At 44.6% G+C, this 21592-nt stretch overlaps 1 protein-coding gene across 4 annotated transcripts in view; it reads left to right on the top strand.

The window, feature by feature from the left end:
- net1 (neuroepithelial cell transforming 1) overlaps nucleotides 1–20621 on the top strand; it is a 43165-nt gene extending 22544 nt beyond the window's left edge. For 3 of the 4 annotated variants that reach the window (XM_039792024.1, XM_039792025.1, XM_039792026.1), the window contains 9 exons: nucleotides 3202–3264; nucleotides 17197–17304; nucleotides 17457–17621; nucleotides 18117–18179; nucleotides 18434–18607; nucleotides 18994–19251; nucleotides 19367–19537; nucleotides 19710–19896; nucleotides 20030–20621. In XM_039792024.1, the coding sequence (XP_039647958.1) occupies nucleotides 3202–3264; nucleotides 17197–17304; nucleotides 17457–17621; nucleotides 18117–18179; nucleotides 18434–18607; nucleotides 18994–19251; nucleotides 19367–19537; nucleotides 19710–19896; nucleotides 20030–20481 (1641 nt within the window). In that variant the 3' untranslated portion in view covers nucleotides 20482–20621. Of the gene's footprint in view, nucleotides 1–3201; nucleotides 3265–14224; nucleotides 14517–17196; nucleotides 17305–17456; nucleotides 17622–18116; nucleotides 18180–18433; nucleotides 18608–18993; nucleotides 19252–19366; nucleotides 19538–19709; nucleotides 19897–20029 lie in introns of those variants that run through there. The other variant, XM_039792028.1, reaches the window with a different exon arrangement.
- The last annotated feature ends 971 nt before the right edge of the window (nucleotides 20622–21592 follow it).

The following is a 21592-nucleotide window of genomic DNA, read 5'->3' as shown; positions in this document are numbered from 1 at the left end:
TGTCATGTTAGCTTGTCAGTTCATTCATTAGCTAGCTGTAAAAGTTTAAACCAATCAGTGAAACCTCTCAGCTGGGACAGTATATGAAAGTTGTGTGTGAATTACAGTCTTTTGTTAATTTGCAGCTCTGTTGACACAGCCTCCTATTGAGATGCAACCGACTTTGAACAAACCATGCCATTCATTGCCAACAGTGAACAGTAATGCACTCAGGGGGGGGAATATTTAAAGCTGTTGAGTACAGGGTTTTTCCTGGTTCAGATTGGGTTGTGGGGGTGGACTACGCGCGGCAGTAAGCATGATTGGTCTGCGTACAGTAAAGGCAATGAGTCTGTGTTACCTTATTTGACAGAAATCTTTGCATTTTCCTGTTATTTCTGACAATTTGAACAAAAATGTATATTATGCTCGAGTAAGTTAAACCCCAATGAGTAAAACTGGTTAAAAAATATTAATATTTGAATAAATCCCCAGAAGAGTCTCACACAGCCTGACTCTGGAGATACAACTGAGATTAGCTCTTATATTCAAGTTTATATTCTGCTTGTTTAACGGTTGATTGGCAAATTGCTCTAAAACACATTCAGAGAGAATTTTAATCACTTTTTATTCTCAATTCTTTTCATTTTGGTGCTGGTGATTTTCCTTTGGGGCTGGCTCAAACCTCTTTTGAGGTGAGGGGGTGCCAACAATTCCTCTATGCAGGAAAATTGTAGAAATTGTTGAGCCGATATCTGTCACATTTTGGTTTTTTTTACGGATGTGGGAAAACCAGCGAGTTACCCCCGAGTAGAAGAAATGCCCTACACCAAGACAAACAAACACACAGCTCAGTCATTCATCAGCAGCCACCCCTGACCATTATGGGTCCATTTTTGGCCCTCCTCACCTCGCTGGTCAATCAGGTTTTGGTGTCCTGTGTGTCCAGCCAGAAGCAGTCCTGCCTCCATGCTTAATGGAGCGCAGTAACTGACCCCCAGGGGTCCCAGAGGCCACCAGTGCTCCTCAGGGCTTTAACAACCCTCAGATTCAACAGGCCAGACAACTGTTCTCACCTGCCTAGCGGACTCTCCCTGGCTGGCTGGCTGACTGACTGACTGACTGACAGTCCACATGCAGGTGTTAAAGTGTCCCACAGCCTAATTAACCCTTTCCTGTTCCCAGGAGGACCTCCAGCAGTGTCTTTTGTAGCTTTACAATAGAGCTACGGGGGCAATGAGCATAATTGGCCTGAAGTACAGGCATGGAATGGGGGGGCTGTAAATCTGCTCTAGTTGTTATGCTCATTTTAGCACCCAGACTGTGGCACCCAGGATGTGTATTACAGCACAAAGCAAAGAAAATATGCTCATGTTATTGCGTGAAACACTCAGGGCCTGATTTACTAACATTAGCGCAGTTTGCGCTGCGTCTGTTTATGCGAGTTAGGTAATAGCGCACGCTATGCTTCCACATTTTGCGTAGTATTTATCAACCCTGACACCCATCAGGCAATCAGCGTCTTTCTCCGCCCACTAGACCGTAAATTGCGCTGTAGCAAAGCGGTACTGGTGCTATGATATGGCTGAGTGCAGACTGCGATATTCCCACTGCTGATGCTATGACTGTTTGAAATGATCCTGATGCCAATATTTGTAATGTAGCGAGGAGTTTAACAACTGGTGGAATGGGATGTGAACGCTGAGTGGGAGATTCAATTTCATCTTTGATTTCTTCCAGTAACTCTAATATTGCATGGCTGCTTGATCTGTAACGCTAAATGATGTTGTGTTCACTTGACAAAGTGTGATTCTTCTGTTAAAATATTTTCAGCCTCGCCTATGTCTTCGTCTTGCTCAAATTACTGTTGCCATTTCACCAGCGGCATAAAGGTCTACGAGGAAACTCGATTGCGGCTGGTTTAGACCTGCTTTTAAGAGGCGAGAATTTCCCCGCCAGAATAGAGGCGCTTACTGACAGTCTTTGTAAATACCACGGAATATATAATTAGGCGCACATCGCGCTTTATCCTCCACCTTTTTGGGTGGAACTCCCACTTTCCCCACGACCCTCCCACGAACGCATATTGAAAACTTGTCTCTTCTCGCTCATGTGGCAGACAATCTGCGATTTTACCCAAGTGCTCCCTCTTTGTAAATAGCCCGCATCGGTTACGTCCGTCTTTGCGACCAATTAGCGCCTGGAAACGGGCGCAAACGGCTTGATAAATCTAGCCCTAAGTATTTCAAAAGTGTTTGCCCACAATCCTCATCTGAGATCATTTTCCATTTAGTTAAAGTTTTCAGAGAGAGCTCCACAATCTGTACAGTGTTTTCCCAGGACTTGTGGAAAACCTAGGTGCGCACATATTTGGCAGGAGGCATATGGGTCATCCCTCAAGAAAATGTTGTGTTTTTCAATAATAATAATAATAATAAAAAACATCATAATGGACCATAATTATAACAAGTGGTGGGAATCACCAGAGGCCTCACGATACGATATCACCACGATACTTATGTCACAATATAATATGTCGATATTATTGCGATTTTAAACATATTGCCATATTCTGCGATCTATATATATTGCAATTTATTACCTTTTTTCCAACTTCAATTTTTTCAAATGATGTCCCCAAATAGAAACTTTGTCAACATATGTTTATGGATTAATAATGGATCGATACTTGGCGTCTGTAACGACCAGTATCAGTATTGCCACGGAAAATGTCGGGATACTATGCTGTTTTTTTGTTGTTGTTTTTTCCCTACTTATTAACATATCTATGTCTCAAACATTGGACAAGCTAAAGCAGACAATAATAATAATAATAATAATAATAATAAAAAAACACTCCAAAGCTTAAAGACAAAACTTGCTTAAGAAGTCCACTGGGGACCAACTACAATGATTAGATTTGACAAAAGTAATTTAGTGTTAATGCTCCCAATGATTTTACATTCATTAGGTATAGGTGGGGCCCAAAGCGGCTTGGGAGCTGCGCCTATACCTTATAATGGCAGGGAAAACCCTGCTGTATTTCTATAGTGAGGGTGGGGGAGACAGCTGGGAGAGACTCATGCTCCTTGCGTAAGGGTCCACGGTCGACAGGGCTCTTCACACTCTGCCTCATAAGAATGTTTAATGAGACATAAACACATTCCAGTGATGCATGTTGAATATTCCAACTAACATCCTGCCTGTTTCGTCTCTCCGCAGAAACGGAAACGCAGAGAGAAGGATGACAGCGACGCAGTCAGCCTCTGCAGCTTCGACTTTAAGGTAAAACCTACAGTGTGTGGGCAAAGCACATCACCAGACACTCAGCTTTTTTTTCAGGTTATATAAACCCCAGGTTCCATGCCGTCATCAGTCGGTGGAGCCGGTGGTGTTCATTTTGGCCGATTTGACTTGTTGAATCGGCCAGTGGGCAGTCGGACTCAAGGACCAATCTGATTGGTGTAGTGCTAGCCCTTGACTAGAGAATCGGTGCTTCTTCCACAAGAAGAAGCCCGAGAGCTGACAACGCCAGTATCTTCTTATTACTAGCCATGGTATTTTGTTCCGTTCAGCGAGTAATGACAACAAGGATCCTTCTTGACTACTATCACCACTCTCTGATGAAAACAATGACTGACGACAGCGTGCTCTGCGTTTACTAGGTCTAGAGAGATGTTCCCTCATTTGTTTTCATTTTTTGGGCGACAATACAGATTAGCGTCGGCTGCTGTTATGGAGACGTATTACGTCTCGCGCACACGCAGAATGTACGCTCAAGTCGGCGTCGCTCCGGTGTGTTCCGAGGCACATTTTTGACCTTGGGGAGACGGGAGCCGCATGATCACTCCGACTGCCTTTTCTGCTGAGGGTCGGCCGTCGGGTTGGTGTGTCAGAGCCTTTAATCGTATTATTTGTGTCAGTAAATTCTACACTATTTTAAGTAAAAGTAGATTTTATCTGTGAGTTTTACAAAATGCTAGCTGCACTAAGTGAAATGTATTAAGCTGAAGACCTCTTTTAGTGACTTTGTTTCCTTTTTGATTTTATTTTTGGAAACAAAAAAACTGTAGCTCTTTTATCTGAGAAAAAATATTTTAATATTTTAAACATCAGATCAGGATCTGGGGCCAAAAACACTGATTGGGACATCCCTAGTCACAGTCCATTTATAGATTCACTCATAAACCATTCACAAAATGACCAATAAGAAATCAGGAATAAACAAAATTGGTGCGAACAATTGAATGCTATACAGGCCTTCCAACAGAAATTAAAGCCAATTCAGGGCTTATTTATGGCCACTTTAATAGGCCCAGTGACAGGACAGTTGTCCATTTTAAAGGTCCCATATAGGGATGGGCAATATAGACGATATGCAATATAAACGATACAAAATTGGCCTACGATAGAGATTTTAATTATATTGCACTATCGCGATAATTCATGTTGATGACGCAATCTACCCGCGAATTTTAGAGCCACGAGCTGCAACCGGCTGCAACGCGTCATCGTCATCTTGAGTAAACATGACTAAAAGCGAAAAAAGGAGCTGGTGAGCCGGTGCAACATCCATTATTTGGACTTGGTTTGGAATTAAGCCGCTACAACCGAGCTGTGGTCGAGCCGTACCACGGAGCCTTTCACCAGCCTGACCATTCACTATATAACGGACGATTGGAATCTTGGCAGCCGGTGTTTGCAGACGTTGTACTTCCCTGCTGAACATACAGCCATGTGTGTGCGTGTGCGTGTGCAGCGGCGGATTGGGACCAAAACATTTACCGGGACGTTTACGGCCCCTGCCGTACGGGTTGAGCAGAGGCTGCACCGTTTGACCAGCAGGCAGCGGTGCCAGGCCGCCGGATGGTGTTGCTAACAACTTGCAATGTATAACTATTATCAGACCGGCCCACCGGGAAAAGTCCCGACTTGTGTGTGTGTGTGTGTGTGTGTGTGTGTGTGTGTGTGTGTGTGTGTGTGTGTGTGTGTGTGTGTGTGTGTGTGTGTGTGTGTGCAAATGCGTTACATTAGGCTGCAGGTAAGAGACTTTGTTTGAAATATGTTTTTATTTAAAGTATGTGTGCATCTTTGCCTAATACTGAAAGTATTTCCAGTACAGTGTCTGTTCCTTAACTAAACAGACACCAGTTTTTCCTGTTCTCTGCATCTTGGGTGGCATTTAAGAACCAAGGACTTAAACTAACTAAGTGTAGTGGCCTTTTAGAATGGTTTGCACTAAGGAGAAGACACCCAATACTTTAAGCTTTTTCTTTGTCAAAGTCTCTGCAACTAGTGTACTTGAATTTTATTTATCTGCAACATCATGTTGTATAATTACAGTTTTGAACAATACATGTTCTCAAAACTACATACTATGTTTCTTTCTCTTTTAAAAATAAATAAATACATTTAGCAGTTTGGTTTTCCTTAGGGTCTATGTAACCTGGTCTGAAATGGTTCTATTATAATTTATATATCGCAATATATATCGTTATCGCAAGAGGCTGCAATGTATATCGCAATATGGATTTTAGGCCATATCGCCCATCCCTAGTCCCATACCATGAAAATTTCACTTTGAGTTTTTTAACATTAATATGAGTTCCCCCAGCCTGCCTATGGTCCCCCAGTGGCTTGTAATGATGATAGGTGTAAACCGAGCCCTGGGTATCCTGCTCTGCCTTTGAGAAAATGAAAGCTCAGATGGGCCGATCTGGAATCTTCTCCTTATGAGGTCATAAGGAGCAAGGTTACCTCTCCGTTCTCTGCTTTGCCCGCCCAGAGAATTTGGCCCACCCATGACAGAGAGACATCATGGCTTTTAAACGAGCAAAGTGGCAATGGGTTAAGAACACCGCCCCCCCTTCCACTTCAGATACAGTATTAGAGGACCACTAAGGTCTATATAAAAGAGACTTCAGATACAGTATTAGGGGACCACTAAGGCCTATATAAAAGAGACTTCAGATACAGTATTAGGGGACCACTAAGGTCTATATAAAAGAGACTTCAGATACAGTATTAGGGGACCACTAAGGTCTATATAAAAGAGACTTCAGATACAGTATTAGGGGACCACTAAGGTCTATATAAAAGAGACTTCACATACAGTATTAGGGGACCACTAAGGTCTATATAAAAGAGACTTCACATACAGTATTAGGGGACCACTAGGTCTATATAAAAGAGACTTCAGATACAGTATTAGGGGACCACTAAGGTCTATATAAAAGAGACTTCAGATACAGTATTAGGGGACCACTAAGGTCTATATAAAAGAGACTTCAGATACAGTATTAGAGGACCACTAAGGTCTATATAAAAGAGACTTCAGATACAGTATTAGGGGACCACTAAGGTCTATATAAAAGAGACTTCAGATACAGTATTAGGGGACCACTAAGGTCTATATAAAAGAGACTTCAGATACAGTATTAGGGGACCACTAAGGCCTATATAAAAGAGACTTCAGATACAGTATTAGGGGACCACTAAGGTCTATATAAAAGCATCCAAAGAGCACCATGTCATGGGACCTTTTTAAGTAGGTTTTGGATTTCTAACAAGTAATAGTTACTTCTTATCCGAGTTTGATTATGGTGAACTGTTTATGAGGGAATAAACCCATTTCTACCATTAAAATGAATTTACTCATTCACAATTTTAATTAACGATAAAAAGTAACTAAAGTACAAACAAACTCAGAAACATATTTTATTGTCAATCAATAGATGGGATATTTCATTGGTCAACAAATTATCTTGACCAACCGATCACTTTGTCCTTAAGATCTGTGTGTACCTTTTGGGTAGTCAGCGTTGCTTTATTAAACCACCGTGTGAGAGACCGTGGAGAATGGAGGGCAGTGTCGAAGGTGTCGAACACCAAAACAATGGTACAAAGACGCCAGGGCTATTGGGTTTCAGAGCAGCGTTTTGTGCATTCCAATCCAGACTGCAGCACAGCCAGAACAGTTTGCAACACACAGAAATCTGTGCCGCGGTTCACCTAATTGACGGAAATGGGCTCCAGCTGCAGGCCCGAGTGTGTGTTGTTGTTTTTTTTGTGTTTTTTTTTTTTCTCTTTCTGCAGGCTATAGAACGCTGCCTGTTTGCCTACACAGTAAGCGTAGTATCGTGTAAGCAAACAGGTTTAGCATTCTGTGCGCCATAAACCAAACCAAACAGACGGCTTACCGAACCAACTGGTTTGACACTTTCACAAATGAATACGCTGTCACAAAGAGTCCATGAGAGGCTGTTTGGGCGACAGTCTGACACGATCTCAGCAGATCGGAGATTGGATCGTTTATGGCAGATCCAGGGCCAGTTTTTTTTCTGTATTCCATTATCAACTGTAATACACAATGTCGTCATTTGCCGACTGAAAGAGGAAGAGATATGGCGTTTGCTCCAAAATGTTCCTACCATGACGTTAACACACATCTGATGCTATCCGAAACCCCACGTTGCCATATCTGATCTCTTTCTGTATCTGAAGTTGGTGCTTTTCTTTGTTTATTCGGAAACATATCATCCAAATGACTAAGCTTGTCAGCGAAAGACATCTATAGATAAAGCCGGTGTTTGTTTGGTGAAGAGCCTTTTAAGGTGTCCTGTTAAATCTAAATTGAAGAACCTGCTCTGGCGTAACTGAAAGGCGGGAGTGGCTTTGTTGGAAAAATACACCTCATTTGGTGTGTGGGTGTAAACAGAGCACTTACTGTATGTGCACATGAATCAGTCAGTTTTTTTTTTTTTTCTCAAATGTAGGATGATCATGTCATAAACTGAATACCCTTTAGCTTCAGGCACGTTTCACTTTTCTACCAGCCATGCATGTTGTCTGAATGAAAGTCGACTGTACATTAGTGTCTCAAAGTTTACTTAACTTAATTCCAAAGCTTTATTTTTGCTTGCTCTCTCACTCCTTTAAAATGTTTTGGGTATAAAACTCCTCTCGTGCTGAGGGCTGTTTTTGTCCTGTGCCCCCGTTAGAGGGATCAGCAGAGACATACGGCCAGGCCTTCTGTAACCAGTTGGATCAGTTGTTCTGATTTAAACTAAACAACGCTGGAACAGTGCTGTAGAGAGTTCCCGGGGGCCACTCCTTGATTCATATCAGAGCAGCGCTCAGTGTTTTGCCTTGACTTTTTTTTTCTTTTCGAACTGAGCCGCTTGCATCACAGTCTAATCCCCACACACTCTGTTCCACAAACAGAGGCGGTTCTAGTCAACAATCTCCGGTTAACCGTATGGCTGCTGGTGTACTGCTGCTCTTTGGCTCACGCCCCAAATGGAGTTCTTAGGTAAAAGTCAGAGTTGCAAGGAATAATCTTAGAAAGCGGTTTCTTTCTGTCTTACTTTTGTTGTGTATTGTTTTGTGTAGTCTCGCATTGACAGACCTTCCTCCACAGCGCTGCGGAGAAAGGTCTGGCTAGTCCACACAGCATTCCGGGATGGGAGAAAAATGTGCTCTGGTTTATTGGCATTTCTTTAAACCAATTATAATTGTCTTGGGCGGCGCTAATCGCAGTGCCTCTGCAAAATAGCCTCTGGAAGGAACTTGTTTTGGTGGAAAATGCGTACGTTCAAAAGTTGTTTTACTTGTGCAACAGGAAACTCAGATTGGACAGATAGTCTAGCTAGCTGTCTGGATTTACCCTGCAGAGATCTGAGGAGCATAGTCCTCACAAATCCACCAGAGTTAAAAACCCAATCGACCGAAAAGAGGGACATCCGGCGGAATTTCCGGCGGCACCGGAGCAATCCCGGAAGTGGAACGTTGTGGATATAGGCTATGTTTTGTGTAACGTTTATTAGGATTTCAATTCAACAACTTTAGTAATCCCGCAAGGGGCAATTAGTTAAGAGCAGCTGCAGACAACACACGCATACATAACAGCACACAAGCCTACATACAGGCCTACACCCTAGAGAGTAGATAAACAATACAACATAAATTTCATCCATTGAAAAGTCGAATCGCAGAAGGGATAAAAGAATTAGTGGCAATTACTTTTGAAAGCAGGTAAAATATAACGATGTCTTGATGGCAACAGAGAAAATTCACTCTGAAGAACATGATCTAAAGAAGACAAAATGCTCATTTGCTGCGATTAGGGCTGAAACTAATTTCATTCCTTTCATTGTTGATTAGTCTGCCCGTTATTTTCCATCCCAAATTGGGAAACTATAAATAAAATAAACAAATGAAAAATAAACAAAAAACGGGTAATACATTTTATCTGCAAGGTAATTGGCTAATGTTTTATTTGTAACACTGATGCAACAATCTAATATTGTCATAAGGACTATGGGTTTTCGTGGAGTCTTGAAAAGTCTTAAAGTCTAAGTGTAAAATTTCAAAATCCAAATTTTAGGCCTTAAAAAATCTTAGATTTCTGTCGCTAGTTCAATTATAATTTGCTGTATTATGACTACAAAGTAGACCAATATGCAACTTATATTGCAGCCAATCTAGACACCAGTTCTATAATGCCAATGAGGAATTCTAGGAATTGTTTGACATTGTTTCCTCACTCTGACATCTGATTTATTTATTTTTTATTTTATTTGTTTTTGGGATGTCGCGATATATAAAATTCCATTCATAATGGTCTTAAAAAGGCATTAAAAAACCTTAAATTTGACTTGGTGAAACTGCAGAAAATCTGAGACTGCATTAAGGCAATATGGGATTGTTGCATCAGAGGTATTCCAGTAATAGCTAATAATAAAAAGAATGGGAAGATCTCTGACTCCTTAGGGTATATTTCATCCTATCATCCCACTCTGCTGTGGAAACCCTGAGTGGCTTTAAGCTCAAATAACAATTTCACTGTAAATGATCCACATGTTGAGACACCTGGAAATCTCAAAGCTAGAGACCACCTCCACTCCCATTTTGATGGAAACGCTGCGTGTTTCCACTGCAGTATGTGACGCATAAGACGCTGCAGGTATTACCAAACGGTAAAATGATAAATAATGTGGCAGTTTTGAAAGAACACTTATGTCAGAGCTGAGAAAAGAAACCTTCACTTTCATTTTGATGATGTTGATGTTTCCACTGTAGTATAGTTTTTTTTTTTGTTTTTTTTTTCAGGGACGTAGTGTATGTTAGGCAATTACTTTCAGAATTATACTTACAGACGGTTTCCCTTTTTGCATAGAAACAAAGAAGACTAAACCAACACGACACATAAGACGCCGCAGGTAGTAAGCAACTGAAAGCAGGTAAATATGAGTCAATTTCGAAACCGCACTTATTAGGGATGTAACGATGCACTCAACTCCCAATTTCGACATGATTCACGATGTAAAATGTAAATGATCAGGTTGAGACACCTGAGCAGAATTCCCTGAAAATCAAAAACCGTGAGTCTAGTATACTTGTGGGGTCCCGACAGCTTTGTGGAGGCCAAAATGCTGGACCCCACAGGTTTAAAGTACTGTTTGAGGGTTAAGACTTGGTTTTAGAATTAGGGATAGAATTAGGTTATGGTTAGGGTAAGGGTTAAGGTTAGGCATTTAGTTGTGATCGTTAAGGTTAGGGTAAGGGGCTAGGGAATGCATTATGTCAATGACTGGTCCCCACAAAGATAGTGCCACAAACCTGTGTGTGTGTGTTTTATCAGTATCGCAGAGCGTCTTTGTTACCTCTCTGTGTTTGGTAGCAACCAGCCGCTGGTCAGGGTGTGTGAACACGGACGAAAGGAAAAACAGTGTGTTGAGTAAACTTAGCACGTTAGTCTGGTTCAAGAACTGTGGTTGTCATTGTTTCTACAGGCAGTCGTGTGATTAGATCACTGTCTATATCTTCTGTCTCTTGGTCTTTATTTACTGTAGCCACAGAGGAGTGGAGGTATTTATAGTTCCTTGCCCTCAGAACACAACACTGGATTAATAGCAGTTAGAATCTCTCCATCACACCTGAACTGGGGCGCCTGATTGAGAAACTTACTGTACTGCTAATCCCTCTGGGGCTGGTGCTTTTGAACTTTACGGGCAAACCGAATTTCCCTTTTCATAACATTAGTATCAATATATTATTTTATTAATCAAGTCAGGTAAAGTCAAGTAAAATTAAAAGTATTGCGGTGCAGATAAAAGGTTGCACCACCATATACAGGGTTTCCCCCACAAAAGTTGTTTAGCCCGGTGGCAAGTGTCTTTTTTTCTTTTTTTTGGGACGAGGGCCCGGCTGGGGCCAGTCCCAGACTGATGGCAGCATTCATGTAGAGCCCAATAGTTTATGTGATAATAACAGAATCCTGGACGGAATCGTGAAATTGAGAACTTAAAAAAGCTATAAGACCGATTCCATAGGGCCCTACATTAAGTCAGTGCTAAAAGCTAACTGGAGATTTGAAAATGTGACTACGTCTAAGTTTTCCAACCTAGCCGCCCCACTGCAACTGTAGTTTAAAAAACCTCCCCCACCCCCACCCCCAAATGGCTTACGCCTGGTGGGCCACCGGGCTTGCAATATAGTGGGGAAACCCCAAAGGGAACAAAAAATGAATTGTCTTTACTGTCCGTGCATAGTCCCCCACCCCCCACCAAAGGCCCGTTCTGAGCCAGGAAAAGCCCTGGGTCCCACCTTCCTGTTGCTGACCTCCATCAGCAGAGGGCAGCAGCACCTCCACCGCCCTCTTGTTGTTTTAAGTCAGTCAGCACTCAGCCGTGTTGCTTTGCCCAGAGCTGTCTGCTTAATGTCTTCCCCAAAAGCTGTAATTAAGCCCTGCGAGTCCTGTACTCTGCTGCTAGCGGCGAGGTGAAGTTGAGCTCAGCCCCCGTGGGGCCGCGGGGCTCAGTCCATCCCTGGCACGGCATAGGTTAGGCAGCGGTGAAGCTGCATTACTCATCCCGCTCCACCACTCTGAGCGCAGACTGCCATGTGTGTCTGTGCTCCAGCTGCAGCTCAGTGTGACTAGAGGCTATGGGGCCAGGCAGGCCGAGCCATGTTGTGTTTAGTATTTCTTTTTTTTTATAGCGCCTGGGCCAGACGTACAGCTGATTCAGCCCCCAGGTCTCCCCGACCGTCCCCAGTGAGTAACAGCAGGACTGCACACACTTGTCTTTCTGAAGGCACGCATAGGCTACACACAGACAGACGCATCCATTTTTTTAGTATTAGATCCTCTCTGACTCCTCCGTCTGCATACTTTTTCGCTGTCTTTTTTTTTTCTTTTTCTTTTTCCTCACTTGAAACCCAAATATGAATTTGTTCTCATCCCTTCATCCATCAACCACACTTTTGTTTTGGTGGTTTTATGGGTGATGTAAACCAGCGTCCTGTTGGTCTGCAGCTGATGAGCCCTTCCTGACCGCTCAGTCAACAAACCCAAAGAACAAAGGTGTCAACATCTACACACCTCCTGATCAGCATCTGTGTTTTGTCACCCAACACACACACACACACACACACACACACACACACACACACACACACACTGCAACAGCATGAAGCCCCTGTCCTGTTTCACACCTCTGTGTTGACCCAGGAGGATGGAGCAGAGCCATCAACTGGCTTGTCGTTTTGCACAACACACACACACACACATTGTGACACCCTACTCCTCTTTGCTCCTTCAGACCTAACAACTCTACTTTTTTGCTGTGCATTTGTGCACCAGCTGCATGGGTGTGTAGAGTCTGTGGCTTCAGGTGTGGTTGTCCTTCAGCCATGTGCATCCCCCCCCACCCCATGGATGCACACACATGCATAAAACAGAGCCATAGGTTAGATTTAGGCTTCTTTTCTTTGTCTTTGCTGAAACTGGCCGACATGTTACGTTTTCCCCCAGTATTAGTCCAATCAACATATGGGTGGCAGTTGCAGCCCCCCACCCTCCCTTCCCAAGTGGTATTCAATAAATAGGTTTCAGTTTAAACATCTGGCCTGAGTGTGTCACAGTGCCCCCTGCTATTGATATTCTAATTGATCACCTCCCCCAGTTCAGCTGATGAGTCTGATAAGGGCTCTCTTTAAAGCACTGGCCATCAAGAGCACAAACTGCTTAGATAATTAGCTAACTAGAAATGGCCCAGTAATAATAACTTTGTTTTGAGTTAATTAGTATATTGAACAGAATTAACCATCAAGTTTCAAACATTTTTTTAGTACCTGATAAAAAGGCTTGGTTGAAGTTGAGACAAAATACTCCCTCTTTCATCTTTGTCAAATCAACCGTGACTTTGATAAGACTTTTATCTCATCATGATCGTAACTGTCGTCAACGATCACAGTAATGTGGTAAAATAAAGCTTGAATAGAAGTGGAATCAACTCCCAAGTACAGTTTTCTTGTGACAAACACAGTCTCCTATTTCTGAAAGATAAATCAGCTGTTGTCAAAGAGAAGGGAGATCAAGAGGCTGATTGATCCAGATAATCTGTATTGGTGTAAACATATACAGTAGGTAGAAACTGAATTCATCATTGATTTATCAATCCTTTTGTTCAAAGAACCTTTTAGTCTATAAAATGACAGAAAACAGTGGATCAGAGAAAAGCAGTCGGATCCTCACATCTGAGAAGCTGGAACCAAAAGATATTTGCCTTTTTAGCATGATAAAAGACTTACAAAAAATACCAGGCAACATTTTTTTAATTATCGTTTAAAAGTTTACCATCCACAATGATTTCCAGCTAAGCGTACTGTTTAAAAAAATCACTATTTTATATTTGCATGTACTTTGCATCGTCTTTGATAGTAACCCTTTTTAACTGCAGCATCAGCAGCTTATCTTTTTCCAGCTCTTTTATAACCCAACAAATGGGAGGAATCATTGCCGTTAATGTTTCTGCTGTGTGTTTATGTCAAGCCCAAACATCTGCTGAAAAGTTCTTACACTTTCAGCTTTTTGACTCTCAATTATCAAAAATGTGTGCAGAAGTCCAAACGTGATCATTCCTCAGGCTTTACTGCAAACTTTCACCCAGTCCTGTGAGAGACCCCCCCCCAAATATAATGTTCGGTAAGGTTCCGTCTCTTTTCCAACATTAATTTGCCCTCATCGGAGTTGTTTGCGTCAACTGTATTTAACAGTAAGCTGTACCCATGATCTTAGGATTTCTCACTAATTTTTTTCACTCTGTGGATGGAACCTGCAGACAGCTTCTGCCCACTTCCAAGTAAGTAAACCTGATTTGCAGCCATGAGGGCTGAGCAGAGGCTTTGCTCCTCCCTGTCTGTCCTCCCGGTATAAAGCCCTCCCTCCCTCAGCCGACCTCAGACCAAAGTTTAGAAAGTCTGTGTGAGAGGAGCTTTTCAGAGAGCCCTGGCCCATGAGGGGAAGGAGGATTTATTTAAGTTTTTATTGCTAACGCAACCCTTGATTTTCATCGACTTCGTTTTCTCTGATGTGGATTACTTGAAGCCAACACGCCAGGATTAAAGAAAAAAAAAAGGATATTGCGTTTTTATTGAAAGCTATGGTGGCTTACGATGAACTGGGTAGCCTGGTGCCTATCAAACGGACTCTGCAAGTCATAGACTACCAGAACCAAGCCAACAAGGAGTCAGAGGTGAGATGCAGAAATAACACAATGTCGTGGGGAAGTTTCTACTACTGCTAGCTGTTACCTGTGCCTTTCTTTAAGTCAATGTTTGTCAGGAACTCATCTAGATGAGGTCATATCTTTGGGTCAGATTGTGAGTGAATCATCGTTAAGATACCGCCTAACCTGGAAAAAGTTAATCATTGAAATACACTGCACCTATGAAGTTGGTAACAGTGCGCTGACCCCCCTCAGTGTTGTGTATTCCCTGGCTCTTCTTAAATAATGCATCCCAGCAGACAGCTCATCCTTGGTGGGATATGGAGAGTCTGTAGGCTCAAAGGTACCACAACCAGCGAAGCAGCAGGGGGTACAATCTCAGTCAACAACCATTCTGTCTAGAATAACTTTGCGTTTGACCGCTGACATTTGAAAAGAGAGTGCAGGTCATCTTTGCAAATTCAGCACAGCAGCCTGAGAGCATTCCTATAGCTGCAGACACAATTAAAGGGAACACAGAAGTAGAAACCCAGCTGTACTCTCTGTACTAAAAAAAAATTCACTACTTTAGCTTCTTCCTTCCCCTTTTCGAGGCTTGCGTGGTTCTCTTTCGGAAAGCGATTTCAGGGAAGATGTGGTTTCATTGACCGTAAACCACTCGATAAAGCAGAAGTCTAAGAACAATTCATGAAGCGAGTCCCATTCTCGCACAACTGCACACGTGAGACACTCTGTGCTGACTTATTGACGACCTCGACTCTTTCATTCGCATTCTGCTTCGCGCTGCTATCAGCTCAAGCTGTGCTGTAATCCCAGGGACACATCTGGGGTATTAGCTCCCAGCACACACGAGGTTACATCAAAGGGAAAGCACAGGAAGCACTTTTGCTATCCCTGAAAGAACTCCCTGAAAGATGTGTATAAAGTTTGTAACCTTAGGTCAGGAGTTTAAGCAGCGCACCGCACATGTTCCCCTGATAATAGTTATCTGAAGCAGCAGCACAAACCCCCGGATCCGTCTGGTTTCCTGAAGTGAGCCTGACTCGCCGTAGCTCCAGAGTTCCCGGGTCAAACTGCCGGGAATAGCAACTTTCTCTGTCTGCACTGCTGATAAACAAAGAGTGGGACCACTGGTCTTTTGTTATTCTGGGGCCAGTTCCCAAAGGACAGGAAGGGCTAAATGGCCAGCACGCGTTTCCAGTATTTACTTTGGAAACCCCCACCACCACCACCACCACCACCACACCCCACCCAACTGAAACCTTAGGTTTTGACTTTATTTTCTTTGTCCACTGGCATTAAAATGTCACAAATTAGATTTAGGCAAGCCTAGTCCCCACAGACCAGTCAAAGGAATTCGGTCTCTGCATGTAGACCACAGTCAAAGCAGTAGACATGTGGCATCTGTTTGCTGGCCCCTGCCACTAGAGGGCTTGCTAAGTTCTCAAGGCTGTCTGTCTGCTCTGCTCTGATGTGGAGACCCAGAGAAGAGCGCGACCCGACCGCAGCCCTTAGGCCACGCCAGACCGAGCGGATCTGTTCCACAGCTGTGTCCGCAGAGCCCGGAGCCTCAATGGCTGCTCTGTTTCCCAGATTCGCTGAGCCAAGGCAAAATCCCATTTGGCCTGAGTCAGGAGAAAACTCATACGGCTTTTTCAGAGAGCAAGGCCCTCATTAGTGTGAAGTTCTTAAAAATGCAAAATGTTTTGCGGGCAGCGCAAAGGTTTGGGAACGCTAATTATGGCCGGGGCTGTCTCATCATGTCATGTTTTTTCGAAGAGGCTCTGTGGGCTGAAATCATTACTTCAGGTCTGCAGCTCTTTGAGTCCCGCAGCCTGTTGTTGTTGGCACGAGTCCAAGCAGCTCTCTCTCTCTCCTTTCTCTCAGCCTCGAGGGCTGGGTGAGGGGAGGGGTCACCTGGCCCAGGTGTAGTGCTGTTCTCACGCGAGGCCTGATGGAGAGCCTGTCTCGACTCGCAGCTGCAAACACCGCCGTGCACCCCCCTGCGACGCTGCACTGAGTAAACACTCGAGAGGGGACCCATTCGCTGTCTGTTTACGACCGGCCCGCCGCGGTGGTCTGCTTTTACTGAACAGACCTGACACACTGTCCGTACTGCCCGGTTTCCCTGGGAAAGGCAGTTAAAGTGCCGGAGCAATCAGGATGCATTTATCTCACACTGTTTTAGTGATGGAGCAGATCCCCTCTCTCAAGTGGAGTTATAGCTGTTGTCGGGCCAGATAGTAGCAGAGTGTGTGCAGGGAGGGGTGTTGAACAGCTGAGAGCAGGTTCTTGTGCATTCCTGGCATTCCTCCAGACCCCCTTCCCTTCCAGATCAGCAGTCAGAAAGGGTCTTTGTGCTCAGTGGGCAGGCCTGGCTGCAAGACTCTTCACATGATAGAGCCAACAGCTGCTGGGGCTGCTTCCTCCTCCTCAGTATCTCTGTCTGCGGCTCAACCCCCGGCTCCAGCTACTCCTAATTCCTCGCCCCCAAAGCAGGGAGTGAAGTCAATAACGAGGATTTATGACTTGACTTGATGGGTTTAATCAAGGAAGTCCCAAAGGAAGCGTAGACTGGACTTACTGCTGAGGTCTGACCATGTCATAGCTGGCATTACTCATCGATTCGTTCCGTGTCGCTGCACGCAGAATGACATGAGCTGTGATTAAACTGCCCGACTAAACTCCTTCCATTTTGCTTCCTCAGGAACCCAGCACAAAGCGGGTCCGTCCTCTCGGCAGGGTGACGTCGCTAGCCAACCTCATCTCTCCGGTGAAGAATGGGGCCGTCCGGCGCTTCGGCCAAACCATCCAGGTAAGCTGCCGTGACGTTAAACTCCCAAAACAAAAAAGGGAACTCCTCAGGGCAAAGGGCACCTTTTTTTGCTATTCTGCATGTTGCACCAAACAACTTCAAAAGCTTCCAATTGCAACATGTCTGACATCTTCCTCTTTTCCCATGTGCAGGCCTCTTTCCGGGGCGATGGCAAGTCGCCGGGCGCGCCCCATAAGCCTTGCAGCAAGGCGGCGGCCCCCACACCGCCCAAAAGGAGGAACAGCATGCTGTGGTCAGAGACGCTAGACGTCCACCAGAAGGGAACTTTCTCTACCAAAGAAATCAAGCGGCAGGAGGTGAGAATCGGCACTGAGACATGAACATACAGTAGAAACGGCAAGCAAATTGTAGGTCATGGTTAGGACGCCAAGGAGCCAGACAGCGGTGAATTCTTCAGTCTACCAGACTAGTTCCACATATCCCTGTAGTATTTGTGTCAAGCGGTCTAAATGGGGCTGAAAGCCTCCCCGGGCTCATTTTCCAGTCTGTGTAAGCTCACATGTACCTGACATGCCAACAAACTAGCGCTCTCCTGGCCGTCATCCCCACTTGTCCTGCATATGTCAGACATCTTAGCCAACTGTCAGAACAGTCATAAACTGTGTACACTTTTACACACGGAGAGCAAGAAAGAGAGGGAGAGAGCAGCAATTCAAAGTTGTCAGTCGTTTGGCACCAGTGCAGTTTTACATTTAGTCTAATGGCTATCGCAATATTGCAATAATGTAATGTCATCCTGATTCATGGCTAAAAAAAAGCATCTTTTTGTGCCTCCTCCTCCCCTTCCTCAGGCCATATTTGAGCTGTATCGTGGAGAACAGGACCTGATTGAGGACCTCCAGCTCGCACGCAAGGTTTGTGCTTTTTAAATCTCAGAGGCAGAGGGAGTATATATTAAGCTAACATATTAAATCAAAGTATGGCAGGCCTCCCACACAGCCAAGCCAGGAACTATAAAAAGACAGGAATTATTCCTCGTCCTTTTTCTCTCGTACCCTTACTGCTCTTTACAAGCTATTCATAGCAATTCATCCCCCTTTTTTGGCCTGATGGGATGTTGTTATTTGACTTTCTTTTTTTTTTTTTTTGGCTCCTCTCCCGTTCACAGGCGTACCACGACCCGATGCTGAAGCTCTCCATTATGTCAGAGGAGGAGCTCACGCACATCTTCGGCAACCTGGACGCCTACATCCCTCTGCACGAGGACCTCCTGGCGCAGCTCACCAAAGCCACGGCGCCAGACGGGACTGTGGGCCGGATCGGACAGATTGTCGTAGACTGGGTAAGTGTCCTCTTCGACTAGGGCTTGGTATCGTTCAAAAAAAAATGTTATACCAATACTGTGACTTAGATGCCGATTGCCTAAATCTCTATTTAAATCTCTATCTAAAGTCTATACGACGTGTACTGTTGTGAAAGCCAATCACCAGCTTTATTAGACTTTGGTAGAAGCATGCTGAATGCTTATAGGCTCATAGACGCAGATGAGATTTAATCTTTAGGGATTGAAATTGGGTATTTTATTGATACTAAGGAGGCAATTTGGTCGGTGCCTAAGAAGTATTGAATTTGCGACCCAGCCCTGTCTTTGATTCTGTCGGAGTTCAAGCCGTGGTTTTCCAGTGAAGACGGGCAGCGTTAGTAAGCGTCTCGTCTCTCCCCCTCCAGCTGCCAAGGCTCAACGCCTACAAGAACTACTGCAGCAACCAGCTGGCAGCCAAGGCGCTGCTGGACCAGAAGAAGCAGGACCCGCGCGTGCAGGACTTCCTGCAGCGCTGCCTCGAGTCGCCCTTCAGCAGGAAGCTGGACCTGTGGAGCTTCCTGGACATCCCGCGCTCGCGCCTGGTCAAGTACCCGCTCCTGCTCAAAGAGATCCTGAGACACACCGCGGCAGAGCACCCGGACGCCGCCAGCCTGGAGGAAGCGGTAAGTCGAGGGAACCGGATTCGGGTTCACCACAGGACGGTTCACGTTGTCTTTCAGATCCGTTATCTTAAGGCCACAGAAGTTTGACGCTTTGATTCCTTGTGTGTGTGTGCAGATCACCATCATGCAGGGCGTGCTGTCTGACATCAACATGAAGAAGGGAGAGTCCGAGTGCCAGTACTACATCGACAAGTTGGAGTATCTGGACGACAAGCAGAGAGACCCTCTGATCGAGCAGTGCAAGAGCCTGCTGTGTCATGGCGAGCTGCGGAACAAGAGCGGCACGGTGAGCAAAACGCACATCGACACGTAGAAGGCAATCGGGCTACAACTGACCCCCCAAAATAGCCTCGATTTACCCATACTAGTATGAACTTTGATAACCGAAAACATCGGGTTTAGAAAAAAAAATCTGTTTTTAAATTGTTGTGCTTGTGTTTTTTGTCGTTTCCTTCCAGAAGCTGCATGTGTTCCTGTTCACCGAGCTGCTGGTCCTGACCCGCCCCGTCACCAGGAACGAGCGCCAGTGTTTCCAGGTGTACCGGCAGCCAATCCCAGTGCACGATCTCCTGTTGGACGACCTGCAGGATGGAGACGTCAGAATGGGCGGATCCTTCAGAGGTGCTTTCAGCAACGCAGACAAAGGTATGGCCTGAGTCAAATAAATAAATAAATAAATAATATTAAAGTTTATAGCAGTTAATGTAGGACTATAAATGGTTTTCCATTAAATATAGCAGATTGCTAATTCCACTTTTTTCACGCCTTCTCTCCACAGCCAAGAACATTTTCCGCGTGCGTTCCCAAGACCCGAGCCAGGCGCAGTCCCACACCCTGCAGGTCAACGACGTCTTCCACAAGCAGCAGTGGCTGAACTGCCTCCGCAGCGCCATCTCCGTCCACCGGCCGCTCGGCGAGCCCTCGGCGCCGGCCCCCCCGCCGGCGAGCGACGCCCGCTCCAAGCGCCGCCCGTCCTCCATCTCCGCCATCGTCCACATGGAGGAGGCGGATGAGAACTGCCTGCGGCCGACCTCTCAGTCCGCCCCCAGCACGCCGTGCAACAGCGCGGCGCCCAGCCCCACCACAAAGTCCTCCCTATCCCGCTCCTCCTCGTCAGCTTCGTCGTCGTCCTCTTCGACGTCGCCGCTCTCCTCGCTCACATCGCACAAAACCAAAAAGGACAAGAAGTCTCTGTGCTCTTTAGGGAAGAGAAAAGAGACTATGGTGTGAAGTGAGGTGAAAAGGAGAAAAATGGACTCCTGGGTGGACATTTTTGTAAAAAGGAAACACAACGTGGAGAAGCGTGGTACTTGTATTTATGTGTGTCTGCGTGCGTGCGTATTATTAAAACAGTGTTCTGTGTTACTGTCCTCTTCGGCAGCTATTTACCTGACCCCTCCATCCACGTGCATCCCACAGAGACACAGTATTCTGGAGAGACGTGCACGGCTTCCACCAGCTCCGAAAAAGGGAAGCCCAATGAGAAGCAAACGCACATTTCCACACACAAATCTGTGTGTGTGTGTGTGTGTGTCGTGTTGACAAGCATAGAGGTGGTGCATTCAATCCTGTTTACTATTAATTTGATATTTAAGCATTATTTTAGACCTTTTTTGGGGGGGGGCTAATGAAAGTTTTACACTTTTATATTCTTAAATGTATTGTAGTATTTTGTAGGTATCATAAAGCAGCACTGTTTTAGCTTTTAGGTGAAGTTATTTAAAATTGTGAGCATGTTTAGCGAGCAAGAAAGGAGGAGAATCCCCAAAAGATGATGATATACTACACAAAGCTACAAATTTCTCTGTAAAAGTCTGATTTTGAGATTAATCAGAAGACACGTCTTATTTTTATACATTCCTTTAATGACAGATGTTAGGACCTGGACACTTTTTTTTTTTTTTTTCTGCATTTACTGCAGTCAGAGGCATTAATTTAAATCCAGTGACATATGAGACTTCAGTCTCTCTCTGTTTTGAGCAGACATCACTATGAAGTATAGTGGTCGTATATCATCCCATGTCGAATCATGACGAGAGATGAGGAGTTTTGTTTTGAAACAAAATTTTGAACTGAGCCATGTTGGTTTTTGAAAAGCGGACTTTTCAGGATGAAACGGATCACTTTTCAGTGTAGCATCTTGCATGGAGCTTTAGTTGTGGACACTGCGTGTAACCGTAGAGGCAGCAGGATGTATTTACACAGACAGTAAAACATGTACAAGATGGAAATAAGAGAATGTTGTTGAAGGCAGAAGGGAAAAGAGAAAAGATGGATAAATCTGTGTTTTGGAACTGAAATAGATCGTCAACGCAAGATGTTTAACTCCATTAACTTCCTG

Source organism: Perca fluviatilis, chromosome 23 (assembly GCF_010015445.1).
Source record: "Perca fluviatilis chromosome 23, GENO_Pfluv_1.0, whole genome shotgun sequence".
NCBI lineage: Eukaryota > Metazoa > Chordata > Actinopteri > Perciformes > Percidae > Perca > Perca fluviatilis.
Note: the sequence above shows the minus strand (reverse complement) of the source record. Positions and strands in the feature narration are given on the sequence as shown.